The 14,614-nt window shown below is 37.9% G+C and overlaps 2 protein-coding genes across 2 annotated transcripts; one reads left to right on the forward strand and one right to left on the reverse strand.

The window, feature by feature from the left end:
• The first annotated feature begins 5,933 nt into the window (after positions 1-5,933).
• Positions 5,934-6,659, forward strand: LOC130746318 (uncharacterized). Its single transcript, XM_057598899.1, has one exon. The coding sequence runs from the start codon at positions 6,207-6,209 to the stop codon at positions 6,516-6,518; it is 312 nt and encodes a 103-aa protein (XP_057454882.1). The 5' UTR covers positions 5,934-6,206; the 3' UTR covers positions 6,519-6,659.
• A 2,466-nt stretch (positions 6,660-9,125) lies between these two features.
• On the reverse strand, positions 9,126-12,671 carry LOC130746317 (uncharacterized). The gene is made up of 7 exons (XM_057598898.1): positions 12,146-12,671; positions 11,101-11,241; positions 10,862-10,975; positions 10,590-10,763; positions 10,126-10,241; positions 9,590-9,671; positions 9,126-9,485 (listed from the first exon to the last, which is right to left on the reverse strand). The coding sequence occupies exons 1-7, from the start codon at positions 12,593-12,595 to the stop codon at positions 9,465-9,467; spliced, it is 1,098 nt and encodes a 365-aa protein (XP_057454881.1). The 5' UTR covers positions 12,596-12,671; the 3' UTR covers positions 9,126-9,464.
• Between the last annotated feature and the right edge of the window lie 1,943 nt (positions 12,672-14,614).

Consider the following 14,614-nt stretch of genomic DNA (forward strand, 5'->3'; position numbering starts at 1 on the left):
CATAACATCTACACCAGAACTCGGAGATTTAAGAAGAGCAACATCCTTTGAATATGATCTATTCACCCTAGATGGCTGTGGAGACATCTCTTCCTCGCCGAAGAACTTGACTCTAACTCCTTCTTTAGGTTTCCACTCTTTCCTTGATGAAGCTACTTGTGGATTAGTCCTTGGTTGATCATGAGACTGAGGATATCCATATAGCTTGTAACAGTAGGGCCTTATATGACCAAGTTTGCCACAGTGATGACATCTCCAAGTAAATTTCTTGGATTTTCTGAACTGAGGGTACACATGTCGTACAGAATGATGCGACATTGGGTCTGACATTGGTTGCTTAGTTTGCTTTTCAGATGAAGCAGACTTCTTTGCACTCTTGTAGCTGAAGCCTATCCCCTCCATATCTCCAACTGTTTTCCCAACTTCCAGAATCTCCTCTAACACATTAGTACTTTTATTCATCATACGAATAGACTTTTTCATACCTTCAAGCTTTGAGTTCAGTAATGTTACCTCCTCCTGCAGTTTTGCATTAGTGATATGAAGTTTCTCATTCTCCTCACGCAACTTGCTGATGGTCTTTACTTCTTCTTGCAAACTGGAGTTATTACTCTGAAGTTGCTTCTTCTCAGCAATCAAATCTTTGACTTCTTTTCTCATTTTCTCACCATACGTACATGATTCCTCCCACTTAGCCAGCAACAATTTGTAGGTTTCAACTAGTTCTTGCTCATCACCATCACTTGACTCAGCATCAGAATAGCACTTCCCAATGAGAGCCTTTACATGAATAGCCTTGGTTGTATCATTCCCATGTTTGTCTTTGAGTTGAAATTCAGTATTCTTCACATTGTCCGACACATTGTCCAGGACATTTGTATTTGACATTCTGCCCAAACTCTTCAACGCTTTGTTAAGTAATGATACAGCTTCTGCAATGTTTGCATCAATATCCTTGTCCCTCTGATCTTCATCTTCTTCAGTGTTGGACACAAAAGTTATACTCTTCGCCTTCTTCTCATATCTACCATTAAGAGACATCTCAAAGGTTTGCAAGGAACCAATGAGTTCATCAACCTTGATGTTACTGATGTCTTGGGCTTCTTCAATGGCAGTTACCTTCATATCAAACCTCTTGGGGAGAGACCTGAGAATCTTTCTTGCTAACTTTTCTTCAGACATGGGTTCCCCTAGGGCAAAAGAAGAGTTGGCTAGATCCCTTATACGCATGTGAAACTCATATATGGATTCATCCTCATTCATCTTCATAGTCTCAAACTGAGTTGTAAGAAGCTGAAGCTTTGACATACGAACTCTTGATGTTCCTTCATGGGCAGTCTTGAGAATCTCCCATGCTTCTTTAGCCACAGTACATGTATTGATTAACCTGAACATATTTTTGTCAACTCCATTAAAAATAGCATTCAAGGCTTTGGAGTTTCCAAGAGCTTCGTCATCTTCTTTCTTTGTCCACTTATCTTCAGGCTTCAATTCAGTTGTGGATGCTATCACAGGATGTTTCCACCCCTTGACTATTGCCTTCCATGTTATACTGTCCATAGATTTGAGAAAAACCACCATTCGAGCCTTCCAGTAGTCATAATTGGTACCATCCAAAATTGGTGGCATATAGATTGATCTTCTTCCATCCATAATGTTGTCCTTGAGAACAGTATATATTCCCTGGAGCTCACCCAACAGAATAGGGTGCCTGCTCTGATACCAATTGAAAATACGGTTCTCACACAGGACAGATGTCGAACGCGATGCTGGGACAACCGGTTCGACAACTGACTAACAGTAACAAAACCAGAAAAATAATAAAGTAGAACACAGAAGATTGGTAACCCAGTTCGGTGAAACTTCACCTATGTCTGGAGGGTTTGCATGCACCCAAAGAAAGGAAATCCACTATCTCAAGATTCAGGAATTACAGACACTCATGAACAACTCAGTTCATAGTTCACTTCCTAATCTACCCAGTGTATTTCTACTTAGAATCTCAACCTAAGTATGAGAGCCCCTCTCACTTTCTCTCAATCACTGCCACAATGATTGGTGAACAACAATAACACAGAGTTTGTTTGACACTCAAACACAACACAGAACTGAAACTTGCTTTATAGAATCAGGGAGCAAGAACAGTTCACAAATAACAAGAACAAAACACAACTTACAATCCTAAAACACTTGATCTTCAATCTTAGCTCTGGTGGCTCACGTTTTAGGTCTTTGTTCTATTTATACTTCAGCAGAGGCGGCACTAGGGTTTCTTGGGCTGAAGAACAACTCTGATCCAACTCATATCAGCACAGAATCTTCCAAGATATGATATGAGTGATTAACAACTTAAGAATAGAAACAAATCTCCAATCACTGATTTGTTCCAACAATAAACAACCCGCGTATATCTCCCTTTAATAAGTTACTTGAATCTCAAGTAATAACAAATCACATCCTCCAAACCAATAACAAAAGGGACCCACATTGCACGCCAGCAGGGGCGGATGTCCAGGCCTTCACCAAGGCAGATGTCACAACATCGGCTAGGACATCAGGTTGTTTTTAACAAAATTGATGACAACAAAGGAACAACAAATATATTATATATTTCAGGAAATGTTAATATGAAAGTTAATTACTACTTTTTTAAAGCAAAAGGTTATTGATTTTAAAGGCAGTCGAGATACAGGTCCTTTCAATAAAGGGCACAATACAACATAAACCTTAGAAAAAAAAAAGCAAAAACATCAACATAGAGACAATCCAAACTAAGAGCGAAAACATAAAAAAAATACAAAATAAAATACAAAACACTCGATGGCAGGTTACTACTCAATATAAATTACTACTTAATATGAAATTTTTAATATCATTAAATATTATTTTATAATTTATTCAATATTGAAATTTTAAATATAGAGATATATACATATTATATTAATAAGTGGAAATTCACGCCGCGATCTTCTTCATCCAATATTAGTAGCCTGTTCATACATCTTTCGGAAGAAGAGGTTCTATGTCAATGAGAATATGTACTTGAAAACCTCAAAGGAAAATCAAGATTGAAAAAGAAGAGAGACAAGGCTCAAATGAAAAGATACAAATTCTAAGTTTTAGAGAGAAAAACATAAAGTGATTGTGATCATAATTCCTTCATGTCTACACTACAAGTTGATCAAGTTATATAGACTCTGATTGAGATCACTTTGAATCGATCAGCTCTATCCTATACAACTCTTAGAGATGAATGCGTTTGTATAAGATTTATTTTCATCTCTTCAGCATGTATGAACTGAACTTCAAGTAGCCCAAGATTAGTCTTTGGGAAGTCTGATGAGACTAGTACAAGAAAACATGTAGGGTAAAGTCATAAGAATACTTATGAGCAAGGTTGTCATACTCGATAGTCTACGCAAACTCGTTTTGGGGAGGTAAACCCGTTTCGTCGAGTTACGAGTCTACCAAAATAAAAGCCTTAATAAAACTTGTCATGGTGTATAAAAAATACATACTGTAACCACCAAGGAGAAATTAACCAAGTAAATTCAACATCCAACTTCATAATAAACCAAAGTTCAATAAAATACATAAACAACCAAAGTACCAAGAGTGCATAGTCTTAGAGAAAGCTCAAAATTTGAAGCAACAACGACGACTTGCCGCGGTGATGTCTCCTCTTATCCTAGGGTTCGAAGGTGAATGAGAATGTTGGATTGAAATGAGAAACCTTATCTTCTCTCTCAGTCTTTGTTGAAAGCTTTTTGTGAAAACTTAAAATTACCCCATTTAATTTGGGAATTTAGGGGAAAAAAATAGTTTTCTCTGTGACTCGTAGACTCGGTGTAGAATCGCGAGTCTATGTGAGTTTACCGAGTCAACAAGAGTTTACTTGCGAGTTAACTAGTTTTGGGACCTAGAAATGTAGAATCGTAAGATTCTAAGAGTCAACTCGAGAGTTTGACAACCTTTCTTATGAGTGTTTGAAGAGGCATGGTAAAGAATGCTTGCAAGGAGAAGTCCTAAGAATACTTGTTGTCCCTGAAGAGGCATTGTAAAAGAATACTTGTGAGAAGAAATCCTAAGAATACTTGTAAGGAGAGGTCTTTGATGCTTGGTTGATAGTGAAAAGCTTGGTGGATATCAAGGACTAGACGTAGCCCTCTGACTTTGGGTGAACATGATAAAATAATTGTGTACATTGTCCGTTGCTCTCTGAATCAATTCTACTGTTTTCCCTTTGTTCCAGTAGACAATGTATATCTTTAAAGCTATCAGTAGAAACCATGAGAGATCTAGTCAATCACGATTGAAGTTCATAAATACAATCCAAACCCCCCCCCCCCCGTGTCCGTGCATTGTTTTCCTCAAAGACCAATGATGATTGCCAATGTGAGGGATTCAAAGGTTAGGGTTCCAAAGAATGGTTACGTAGAACGAGTGATCGCATTTGGCAAAATAAACGGAAGGAATAACAAAAGTTTCGCGCAACTAAGAAAATGGTGCTCATAATTTTAAGAATGTTTTATAGCGGTTTAAACTATCAACAAATCAAAAAAAAAAAAAAACTCCCGAATTTAACATCACTTTGGTAACCGTCACTAAGCATAAAATTTTATGCATAAATTATGTCTTTTCTAGTATTGTGAGAAGAAAAGACCGAAGGTCTTGATTCTTGAATGTTAAGATGAGTTCGCACCTTGCCAACTAGAAAGTAGCAGAGCATGTAGGCTAAGTCTCCCCATCCCACCCATAAAAGCAAATGTATATATATGGGAAAGTAGTCAATTATCATCAAGTCAAATTTGGCTCTTCCCCTACCACCACAGAGCATGTAGGCTAAGTCTCCCATCCCGCCCATAAAAGCACTGTTTATGTTAGGCCTCTCCTTCCTTTGGTAACATGTAACCCTGTGTCACCAGCAGGGAGAAAGGGAAATAAAATAGAAGGCAAGATAATTATTGCAACCCACTTTAGGAAAAACATAATAGTGTGACATTAATCATAGAAGCTGTACTGTGCCGTCCAATTATTTGCAAGAAATCTCAAATGAAGATACTACTAAAAATGAATATGTAAATATATAATAGATAGAAGCTGCATCCAGGATGTCCTCAAAAGAGAAACAAATAATACATAATAATCATAATCATCATCCCTCATAAAAAAGACCAAGTAGCTAGGTGGCAGTGGGTTGGATACAAAGAAAAGAAGAGGTTTTGGTATTTCCAAGTCACCCAATGTGCCCAACAATTAGCCAACTAAGATCTCAGATGGGATTTAGCCTTATGGCGCAATTTGTGAACAAAAATTGATCAGTGTTAGACAAGTAGTGAGATATGCAGATATATGATACGTGGAGCTGATTCACCTCTTTTATAAATTAATAATTAAAAATGATTGTTGAACAACACATTTCTAATGACACCCGCAATACCCGGCGTCACAAATTGTAAAGTTAATTTATAAAAATAATAAACTATATAGTAAATAACATCACTCTTTATATAAAAAAATACTTTGTAATTTGTGACCGTAAAAAATCATCACAAATCGCATATTTCTGCATAAATAAATATTGTGTACATGGATCACAATGTTAGATGATTATAAGCATTCACAAGCCTTGCTTCCATCATGTGACCTCAATCAATAAATGCCAAGTGGCTTTGATGGCCCAGTGCCAGATATGAGAACCTTCTTTGTGAACGTTCTGACTAGCTCCAGCTCCAAAACGTGAGAAGCAAGCCAATAATAAGTTAGTAGTTTATTCGAAAGGAATCATCAAACGGTCGAATTTCAAATTCGTGTGTCAAGCAATAGTAAATTGACTAATACCAAGTACACACAACACGCCAGCACTGAAGAAAACAACAAGTAAACCTGGTCAATCATCTCTTAACACCTAACCTATCCCCACTAATTTAATTTACACGGTCTTCCTTCCACTTCAACAATCCCATTACCTTACCTAGTCTTCAAAATTCTAGTCAAGCAAGCATTCCAAACCCAAACAAAGGTTCATTCATGAACCAATGAACCTTCCTCATCAATTTTAACCCTTCCCATATAAATCTCCACTTCCAAACCCAAACACAAAACCAAATAATTTTTTCTCCAATTCCAAAAGGCTCTCTCTTCCAAACCCAAGGCTTCATAGCTTTGTAAAAAAGGACTAATATTTTTCACAACTGACAAGGGAAATGCAAACCAAGCAATTTTCAGAGCTTCCACCAAAGGCATCAATTTCAGGGCACAAGATGGGTGAGGGTCACAACGGCGGTTACTTGCCGATGTCTCATCGGTTTAGACCGGCCTGCAAGTGCTCAAACCGGCCCGGTTCGGTCCGGTGTGCACGCCACGGGTATGTGGTGCCAGGGGAGAGGATGAAGAAGCGTGTGGCGAGTAAAGAGATTTTAAGAAGGGCACTGACACCACCACCACGGCGTTTAGCCCTTAGATGGTTGAATTTCAAGCCAACTCCAAGCAGGCTCTCTAATATGTCCATGGCTTGATTTTTTTCTTCTTTTTTTTTTTTTTTTTTTTTACTTTTTCATTGGATGTGTGTACAATTGAGTTTAGCAATCCAATCAAACTAGATGATTCTATACATGACTATTGACTATATATTCAATTATTCACATGATACAGTTCCATTTTTTGCAATTGGGTATTATAGTTTCAGGCCCTTCTCTGTTCTTCTTTAAAGCTGATTAGGGGACTTATGAGCACAATTACTACAAGACACCACAGAGAATCCAACACCACATCTTTACCTAAAAGCTTAAGGTTTTGGATAAACATGTAGTGTCTGTTTGTTTTTGGTGTTGACCCATTGGTGATTTAGCTCCCCTGTCTTCCTAACAGATTTGTCTTCCCTTGCTCTAATTCAACTGGTGATGTTTAAGTTCGATAAATCTGGTGATTTGATTTTGTACGTATTACAGGAATCTGATAGCAATTGTTTGCTTCTGTCCCTTAATTATTATAGGAATCTGAAGTAATGAAGTTTTGTTTTCTTAATTTTCTTTTGCAAACTCAGATTCTATGGTGACTGCACACTGCTCTGCTTTCGTTGAAATGGATCCGGCATCTTATCTTTCCTTATTCACTTTGATCAAAATTTGCTGTAGTAGCAGCTAGTATAATGTTGCATACAGAACCATGTCTCTAGTTTTAGGACCATTTGGTTTTTAATCCTTCACCAAGGACCATCTTGCCTTCTGACTAAACGAGAAGGGTGAAAAAAAGATAGGATATAGAATGTTTAGATTACTTGTTGTATCGAATCTTAGCAATTTCACTTGAACTAGTACTCAGGAAACCATAAGTGGACATGCCTATACACAGTGCAAGAGACTCCTATATATAATGTGAGGGACTGAGGGCAAACGTCATACAATTACATTGATGTGGGGAGGGGAGAAAGGGATTACATTCATGTGAAGAGAACAAATTAGGGAAATTAGGGAAACTCATTAGTCTCACAAGGGGTTGCATTCTTTTGTTGACACTTCAAAATTTGGTTATGTTGTTTCATCCTTGAGCTAAATCTTGAAAGCTTTTCTAGAGTGAAATCGTGCATGTAGTTTTGCGGTGTAAAAACCGACATAGTAGCGTCACGGCACTTAGGCTGGAGAATTGTGGCATATTCACCTCCGCGGGAGTAGATCGACGCGTTGCACAGGAACTCCACAGAAGTATGTTGTCGCGCAGCACCAGGCCAACGAGGGAGCATGTGGTCGTGCGACACAAGACCCAGGTTGATGCTACGTCTGAGGCTCAAAGCTAGAGAAATATTTGAATGACGGTTGTGAGTCTTATAAAAATGGAGAGTTTGATATCCTAAATTGGTGGAATCTCAACTCAACTAGACTTCTCATCCTTTCAAGTATAGTTCGAGAGGTATTATCCATTATGGTCTCTACGATTGCATTAGAGTCTGCATTTAGCAATGGAGGAAGGGTGCTGAATGATTTTCGGAGTTCCCTTACACCAAGAATGGTGAGGACTTTGAGGAGCTGGAGAGATTTGAAAAATTTTAGTTTTTTTTTTGGTACAAGAAAAAAAAGAGTAATATGATTAGTTTGTATCTATCTTCTGCATTAATATGATTAATATATATTGTTTATTAAAGTAATAAAGTAATTTTCTTTCCTGAAGAGTTTGCTCAACGTGAAGTGGCTGCTGGTTCAAGGTGTGGACACAAGTGTCATGCAAGGGAAGAAAGGTAAAAGGCTTGGATGGTTGGCGGTTTGTTGTGCATGTATTTGGTCTACCTGGTTGGCGAGGAATGTAGTTATTTTCAAATCTGCAGAATTTTATAATGAAAGGATTGTGGAATTGGTAAAGCTTGGGTCTTGGAAGTGGCAAAGTTGTAAGGCAAAAGGATTTAGTTGTTTGTTCTTTGAATGGTCATCTAATCTTCAGTTGTGCCTGGATGCAGTTGCTTAATAGAAGTGACGGTAGAAAAGGGGAGGAAGAGAGGGATCTTCATCTGAGCTACGGTGTTGTGACAGTTTATATATGCGCTTTGCTTGGTCTGTATGTCTGGGTTTTGGATGGTGCAGTTCTCATTGTGTTATGTCTCATATGATACAATCACCCCTCCTGCCATCCTACCCTCTCTAGAAGGATTTTGCCTCGCCTTTGTGATAGTCTTTAATCCTCCAAGTATGATTTTTTCCCCTCTTTTTCTTTTCATGACTTCTTCATCACTACTCTCCCAGCCAGTCTGCCCCCATTCACAGCCACCACCCCCCACCACCACCACAAACCTCTCCTCCTCACACACTTTTCCTCCCTCCTATCACTACCACTCACAGTTAGGCTCTTTTGGTGGTTCTCTGTGTAGTACAGAGCACATTGACAAGTTCAGAGATTAAGATCCGTGAATCTTGCTAACACAACTACCACACTCCTATATCTCTTATAAAGCAAATGTAGTTCTTCAAGCTGGCTATCATCAGTATTATTGCTCTACCGTTAACAACTACTATCATGCATAGTAGATCTTCTTACACGAGCACTATTTGTAAAGTAAAGTCGTTTGCGTCCCATAGCAATTCTCTAAATCCTTCAAAGACCTAATCACTCATCAGAACTTTCACCATCCCAAGGCATGAATGAAGAACATTTGTGTGAAGATACTCATACACATACACGTTTCATGTTTTCTGGAATAACATGTTAGACAGCCCCCGTTCTAATATATACAGTTTAATGGAAGCCAAGCTTAAACATAAATTATCTATTTATAAAAAAATTACAGTGTGTAATGCTTACAGGAAAGTTCATGTTACTTACATACATGAATTTCCGAGGGATGCAACATATAGACATATACAATCAGCATTTCCCACTTTCTGCATTATAAATCTATGTCCAAATCATGGTTCTGTGAGCTATATACTATTTCAACAATCTGATTGAGCAAAGCCATTTTCTCCCACTGTTTCTGGTCATAACTCTTCTCGTTTCTCCTGGAAAACATAAGAAATGATTTTAAGGATCCAGAACGCATATAAATTTTATTTCACTTTTTTTTTACAAATTTAGCACATAATAATTATTAATTATCACATACCTCAGGAGGGTGAACAGATGTAGTAGATGTCACTTCAGGAAGTACCGAAGAGTTTCTTGCTTCTGATTTTTCATTTGAATATCTATAGAGCACATAAACCCATGTTAGAGCCTCAGCATTTCCATAAGTAGGCATTGACAAGCAAAGGTGAATTTGGTAATTGAAAGCCTTGAAAGTAATACAAAATCCCCCTCACCCCCAAAAAAACCTAGGAATCAAAAGTATAGAACTATTTTTTTTTTTTTGAAAGTAGTATAGAACTAATTGGTTGGTGCTGTTAAGCAATCTTAAATATTTGCAATAAGACCAATGTGCACTGTGCAGTAAGCACGTAATACACATTCACTACCTTCCACCTCTTCTGCTTTTCATTCTACAAATTCTACAACAAGGAAACTTATATATAAAACTCATCCCTCAAAAGCAAATGAAAAAGGCAATGAAATATCAAATTTTGTCCCAGAAGTATAGCATGAAGTTATTAATATTCAAATTAGAATACGCAGATTTTTCAAAATAAATCCAGAAAGACGTACGTTGAAAGTATGGTCACCCAAATAAGCTCTACCATATCCACCCAAAGAAGTCTTTGCTCAACTGGTACTACACCGTAAGTAATGAGATGAGCAAATGGCCACAGCTTCCACCCTGCCTGTGCAAGAAAATTTAAGAAAACATCAAAACCAAGAAGTTTAAAGATACATTATTACTAACAGTGTTTCCTGACAAGAGATAGCAGTATTATAAGTTGACAATCTAGCATGAATTAGTAGAATTTCATATAAGAGATAGTACAACTAAATGCCTTTAGAAGATGCTACACAATCAAGAAAATGGGATGTGTCATTATCAACAGCAAAAGAAAAACATCATTTCAGCTACTAGAACATGTTCATTTCAACAAAAAGATATAATTTAGTGGTTCACTGGTTCTCAAAGTAGAAGAACTGTTTTAATGCAAAATATGAAATAGGAAAAGCTGGAAGGAAGGTTCACGTACCGTCAACATGGGAAAAAATGTTGCCCTCAATTCATTAAAAATATTGATCGGAGAATCAAAACGCAGGAATCCTACAACTGTATAATAGATACTGTTCCAAACTGCCGACCATGCAGTTTGATCGAAGACAACTTTGACAGGAACTACCCACCATCCTTTGTAAGGAAATAGCTCCTGGTTAAATGAGAAAGCTACTTAATAAATATCACCATGAAGTTAGAAATTTCAAGAACCAAGCAGAACAAGGAAAATAACATATTATTATGGTCTACCTCGCAAAACTGATAATAGTAATGAGAAAGAGAGCCATGTAGAGTAAAACCAACAAGGCCTGATCTGAACATCCGCGCACGGTCAAACTCAAAGAGAGGTTTTCCTTCAAAGCACTACAATGATAAATAAAAATAAACAAATAAATAAAAAGATAAGCCACAAATACAATGCATAATAAAATGATTAACTTTAGGACTAAATTGAAACTCAGCTGTACAACAACTACACAGAAACTGACCTGTGCAATCCAGTCCCCAACAGAGTAAACAACACCACTGATCACCATCTTGGCGAAAACTGGATTTGTCTTAAGAGCTTCCTCATAAGCAGTCCAGTTGTGCTGAGGGGCATATCTTACAATCTCATAAAGTGTCCATCCCTACATGGAGTTAAAAAAGCAAGCCACAGAAGATACGTAAATCCTCAACCCAAAGGAGGGGGGGGGGGATTTCAGTACAGAGTAAATTTAATTATCAAGCGATCCAAATTCCTTGTAGTAGGGAATCCACGGATCACGATCTTCTGCAGTTGCAAAAACAACTGCAGAGATCTTAATTATTAAAATTTGTTTTGAATTTAGTAAAATGTTACCAAAAATATAACTGAAATAATTCTAATGGCCAGATCACGAACTTCTCACCCTGCAGTTAGTTTTGTAAGTGCAGAGGATCCTCATTCGTGACGGTGCAGGGTGTGCAGTTTATTTATCTTGCCACAAAAAATAATTTAACTAATTTATTTATTAATACTTTAATTAATTTAGAGCAAATTTTAATACTTGAGATCTATGCAGTTGCTACAGATCTGCAGTGACTAATGCATGTTGGGAGTTCCGTGGAACTCAACGTAGATTCACGTCAAAATCCTACTTCTGATCCACGTTAAACTCAACGTGTTAAATAATAGCTTCTTCCTATGCTTGAGATGCGTGAAATAACGTTTGCCTCGGCTCTAACGCCAACACAAACATGCAATAAGTAACTTCTTGACAAGCAATCCAAACTCGATTTTCAATCTAAATTAGCAACTAGCTTGTTTAAATTAGCAAGAAATAATATTTTTGCTTCAATGGGAAAACAATGAAAATCTTCCTAAAATAATCCATTAACCATCATGCATCCACTAAATCACCAAGAGTTACTATCACTCAATTGCAGTCTTCAAAATTTACAAAATTTGCACTGAAGATAGCATTTCTATATCAAATTTTCCACAAATAAAACCAAATTCATTTGAAAACGAACATAACAGCAGATAATCATTGTTCAGTTCCTTTTACTTACATGCCAGTAATCACTATCAATGGTAAGAAGCTTGGTGACAGCAAAAGTACCAGCCGCAAGAACAATAGCAGCATTGATAGTCCTATCAATCAGCTTCTCCATGCTCTCCTCACTCCCATTTCCAACCAAACCCGGAGAAGAAGAAGAAGAAGAAAACCCTTCCAACGATAACAACCCCTCCTTTGCTACGAAATCACCACCTTCCATCTCCACACGGCTCACCACCACTACGCCCTCTTGCTGGTCCGTAACATCGCTGCTTTGCACCAATACCACGTCGGCATCTTCCACCGCCGATTTCGCCGCCACTGAGAGTTTGTTTCCCGGGAAAATCGGTTTCCGGGAAAATCTCAACGCCGGAAAGTTCTGCGCATTCGCGTGAGGGGTCTTCGGTTTGGGAATTGAAGGCAAGAGGCTGTGCGGAGCGACGGCGCTGTGGACTGACGCCATGGCGGCGCGTCGCGGAGTTCTGAGTCGCCGGGTTGAGTTGCTGAGTTTTCTTCTCCGAGTTCGGTGAGCTGCGAAACGCGTTCGTTTATAGTCGTTTGATGATCCGGTGTGTCGCGTTTGTGTGAAGTGTGGTGGACTTGTGGTCAAGTCAGTGTTTTGAGTTTTGACTTTTGATCTGATTGGTTGAGAATGAAAGGGTGTAGGTTAAGTAAGTAGGATGTGAGTCATGGTATAAAGATGTTGTAGCTGGTTATTGGTGACGGTGAAATGTTGGCAATGCCCAATGGTGGCCACAGGAAACAGGAAGATATATCCATTTGGTATCATAAAAATTAAATAGATAAAGTGCGCCACAAATAAATAAAAATTCATATTTGTATGAAAAAGACTTCAATTTGACGTCGATGCCCTCCTCTTGAAAAAAAAAAATTGACGTTAAAGAATTAATTGTGAGATACTCCTTCCGTGTTCCAGAAAGTTTGTTATTTTGGACATTCTTTCAATATTTCAAAATGTTTGTTGTTTTAGAAAGTCAATGCATTTTTTGCTAATTTTTTCCACCTATACTCTCATTTAATACATTTTCGCTCACTTATCACATTTCATATTAACCAACCACAACTCTACTCTATGAATTACATTCTTCTCTATCTAAGTATAATTTAATAGTTGTATATCATATTAGTAAAATTAAATAAGGGCAATCTAGTTAAATTATATTATCAATAATTGTGTTTTTTTGTCTTTGTGCCACAACCTTAAACTACAAATTTTTTGGAACAGAGGGAGTACTTTTTTAGAGGTTTTAGAGGGAAATGAATAGGATGTCATATTTTAATTTTTTACATTAGAATATTTTTATAGTGAATAAGTTATTACTAGTATTGTGTGCCTATGCTTATTTTATAGATTTTCTTTTTAAAATAATCAAATTAGATACTATTTTTTTTAAATTAAAAATAGCTTTGTTTCAGAAGTGCCTCAGGAAGCGGTAGGGGAAATGATACTTTTGTCTCCCACCCAGGGGCAGGCGTCAACCTCTCTCTACCCCTAATGTGTCGAGGGTACAACCATGCAGGGAAGAACCTTCAACTATGTAGGAGCAGGAAGAGATTGTGACCCATGTGGTGGTGGACCCATGGCAAAAGAAAGGGGAGACCCCAGAGGAGAGTGGTGGCAAGCTGAAGCATCGGAATATCAAAAGTTTGGGGCGGTAAAACAACAAACAAAAAAAACCAGATTTGAAAAGAGGAGTGATGGGAGCTTCGAACCAATGCTGGTAGATGGTTTGGAGGGTCTGACATGAAGTCATAAGAGGTATTGGCCGAAGTGGTGGGGTTATGGGGTCCCTCAAATAATAGAGAGATGGGGACAGGCGGGAGGGGGATGTATCAGAGCTGCGTGTGAGTTGATGATTCTGTCAATTCTTATGCAAGATTGGTGGAGGCCGGTGACCATTCTCGTCGGGCACAATAAAAATCTTATATTGGAACTGTCACGGTATGGGAGCGAACCAGACAGTCCTTTCGCTGAGGATTATCGTTTCCTTTATGTCGCCCCGACCTTGTTTTCCTCATGGAAACAATAAATAAGGCTGATAAGATGCAAAATATGCGTGGTTTTGAGGCTTTTGGGAATATTTATTTTGTGGATTGTAGGGGAAGTGACCGTGGATGTGGATGTGGTCTCTCTTTGACGTGGAACGTGGATATTGAGGTTGCGATTCAATCATCATCTTTACACCTTATTGATGTAATGAAATGAGTCTTCCTTTGCCCTGTCTTGTGTATATGATCATTTAATGATTAATTCCTCTTTTGGTATACACATCTGGTACCCGCTCACCCTTTCGATGTCGTCATATTCGAAATTTAGTCACAGTTAAAATTTTTCATCTCTCCCCCATAATGTATTGTGTGGGGGTCGAAGCCGAGAGCTATTCCCACACAATGATTTATGTGATTCCTCATGGAAACAATAAATAAGGTTGATAAGATGCAAAATAACAAATATATATTC

This window comes from Lotus japonicus, chromosome 3 (genome assembly GCF_012489685.1).
Source record: "Lotus japonicus ecotype B-129 chromosome 3, LjGifu_v1.2".
NCBI lineage: Eukaryota > Viridiplantae > Streptophyta > Magnoliopsida > Fabales > Fabaceae > Lotus > Lotus japonicus.

Bases quoted from the DNA above. Each gene is read 5' to 3' on its own strand.
- LOC130746318 (XM_057598899.1), top strand. From the start codon at position 6,207: ATGCAAACCAAGCAATTTTCAGAGCTTCCACCAAAGGCATCAATTTCA.
- LOC130746317 (XM_057598898.1), bottom strand. From the start codon at position 12,595: ATGGCGTCAGTCCACAGCGCCGTCGCTCCGCACAGCCTCTTGCCTTCA. The intron at 10,242-10,589 runs GTACGTGAACCT...TTTCTTGCACAG, and splicing joins CATTTTTTCCCATGTTGACG to GCAGGGTGGAAGCTGTGGCC. The intron at 9,672-10,125 runs GTACGTCTTTCT...TGTGCTCTATAG, and splicing joins TGGGTGACCATACTTTCAAC to ATATTCAAATGAAAAATCAG.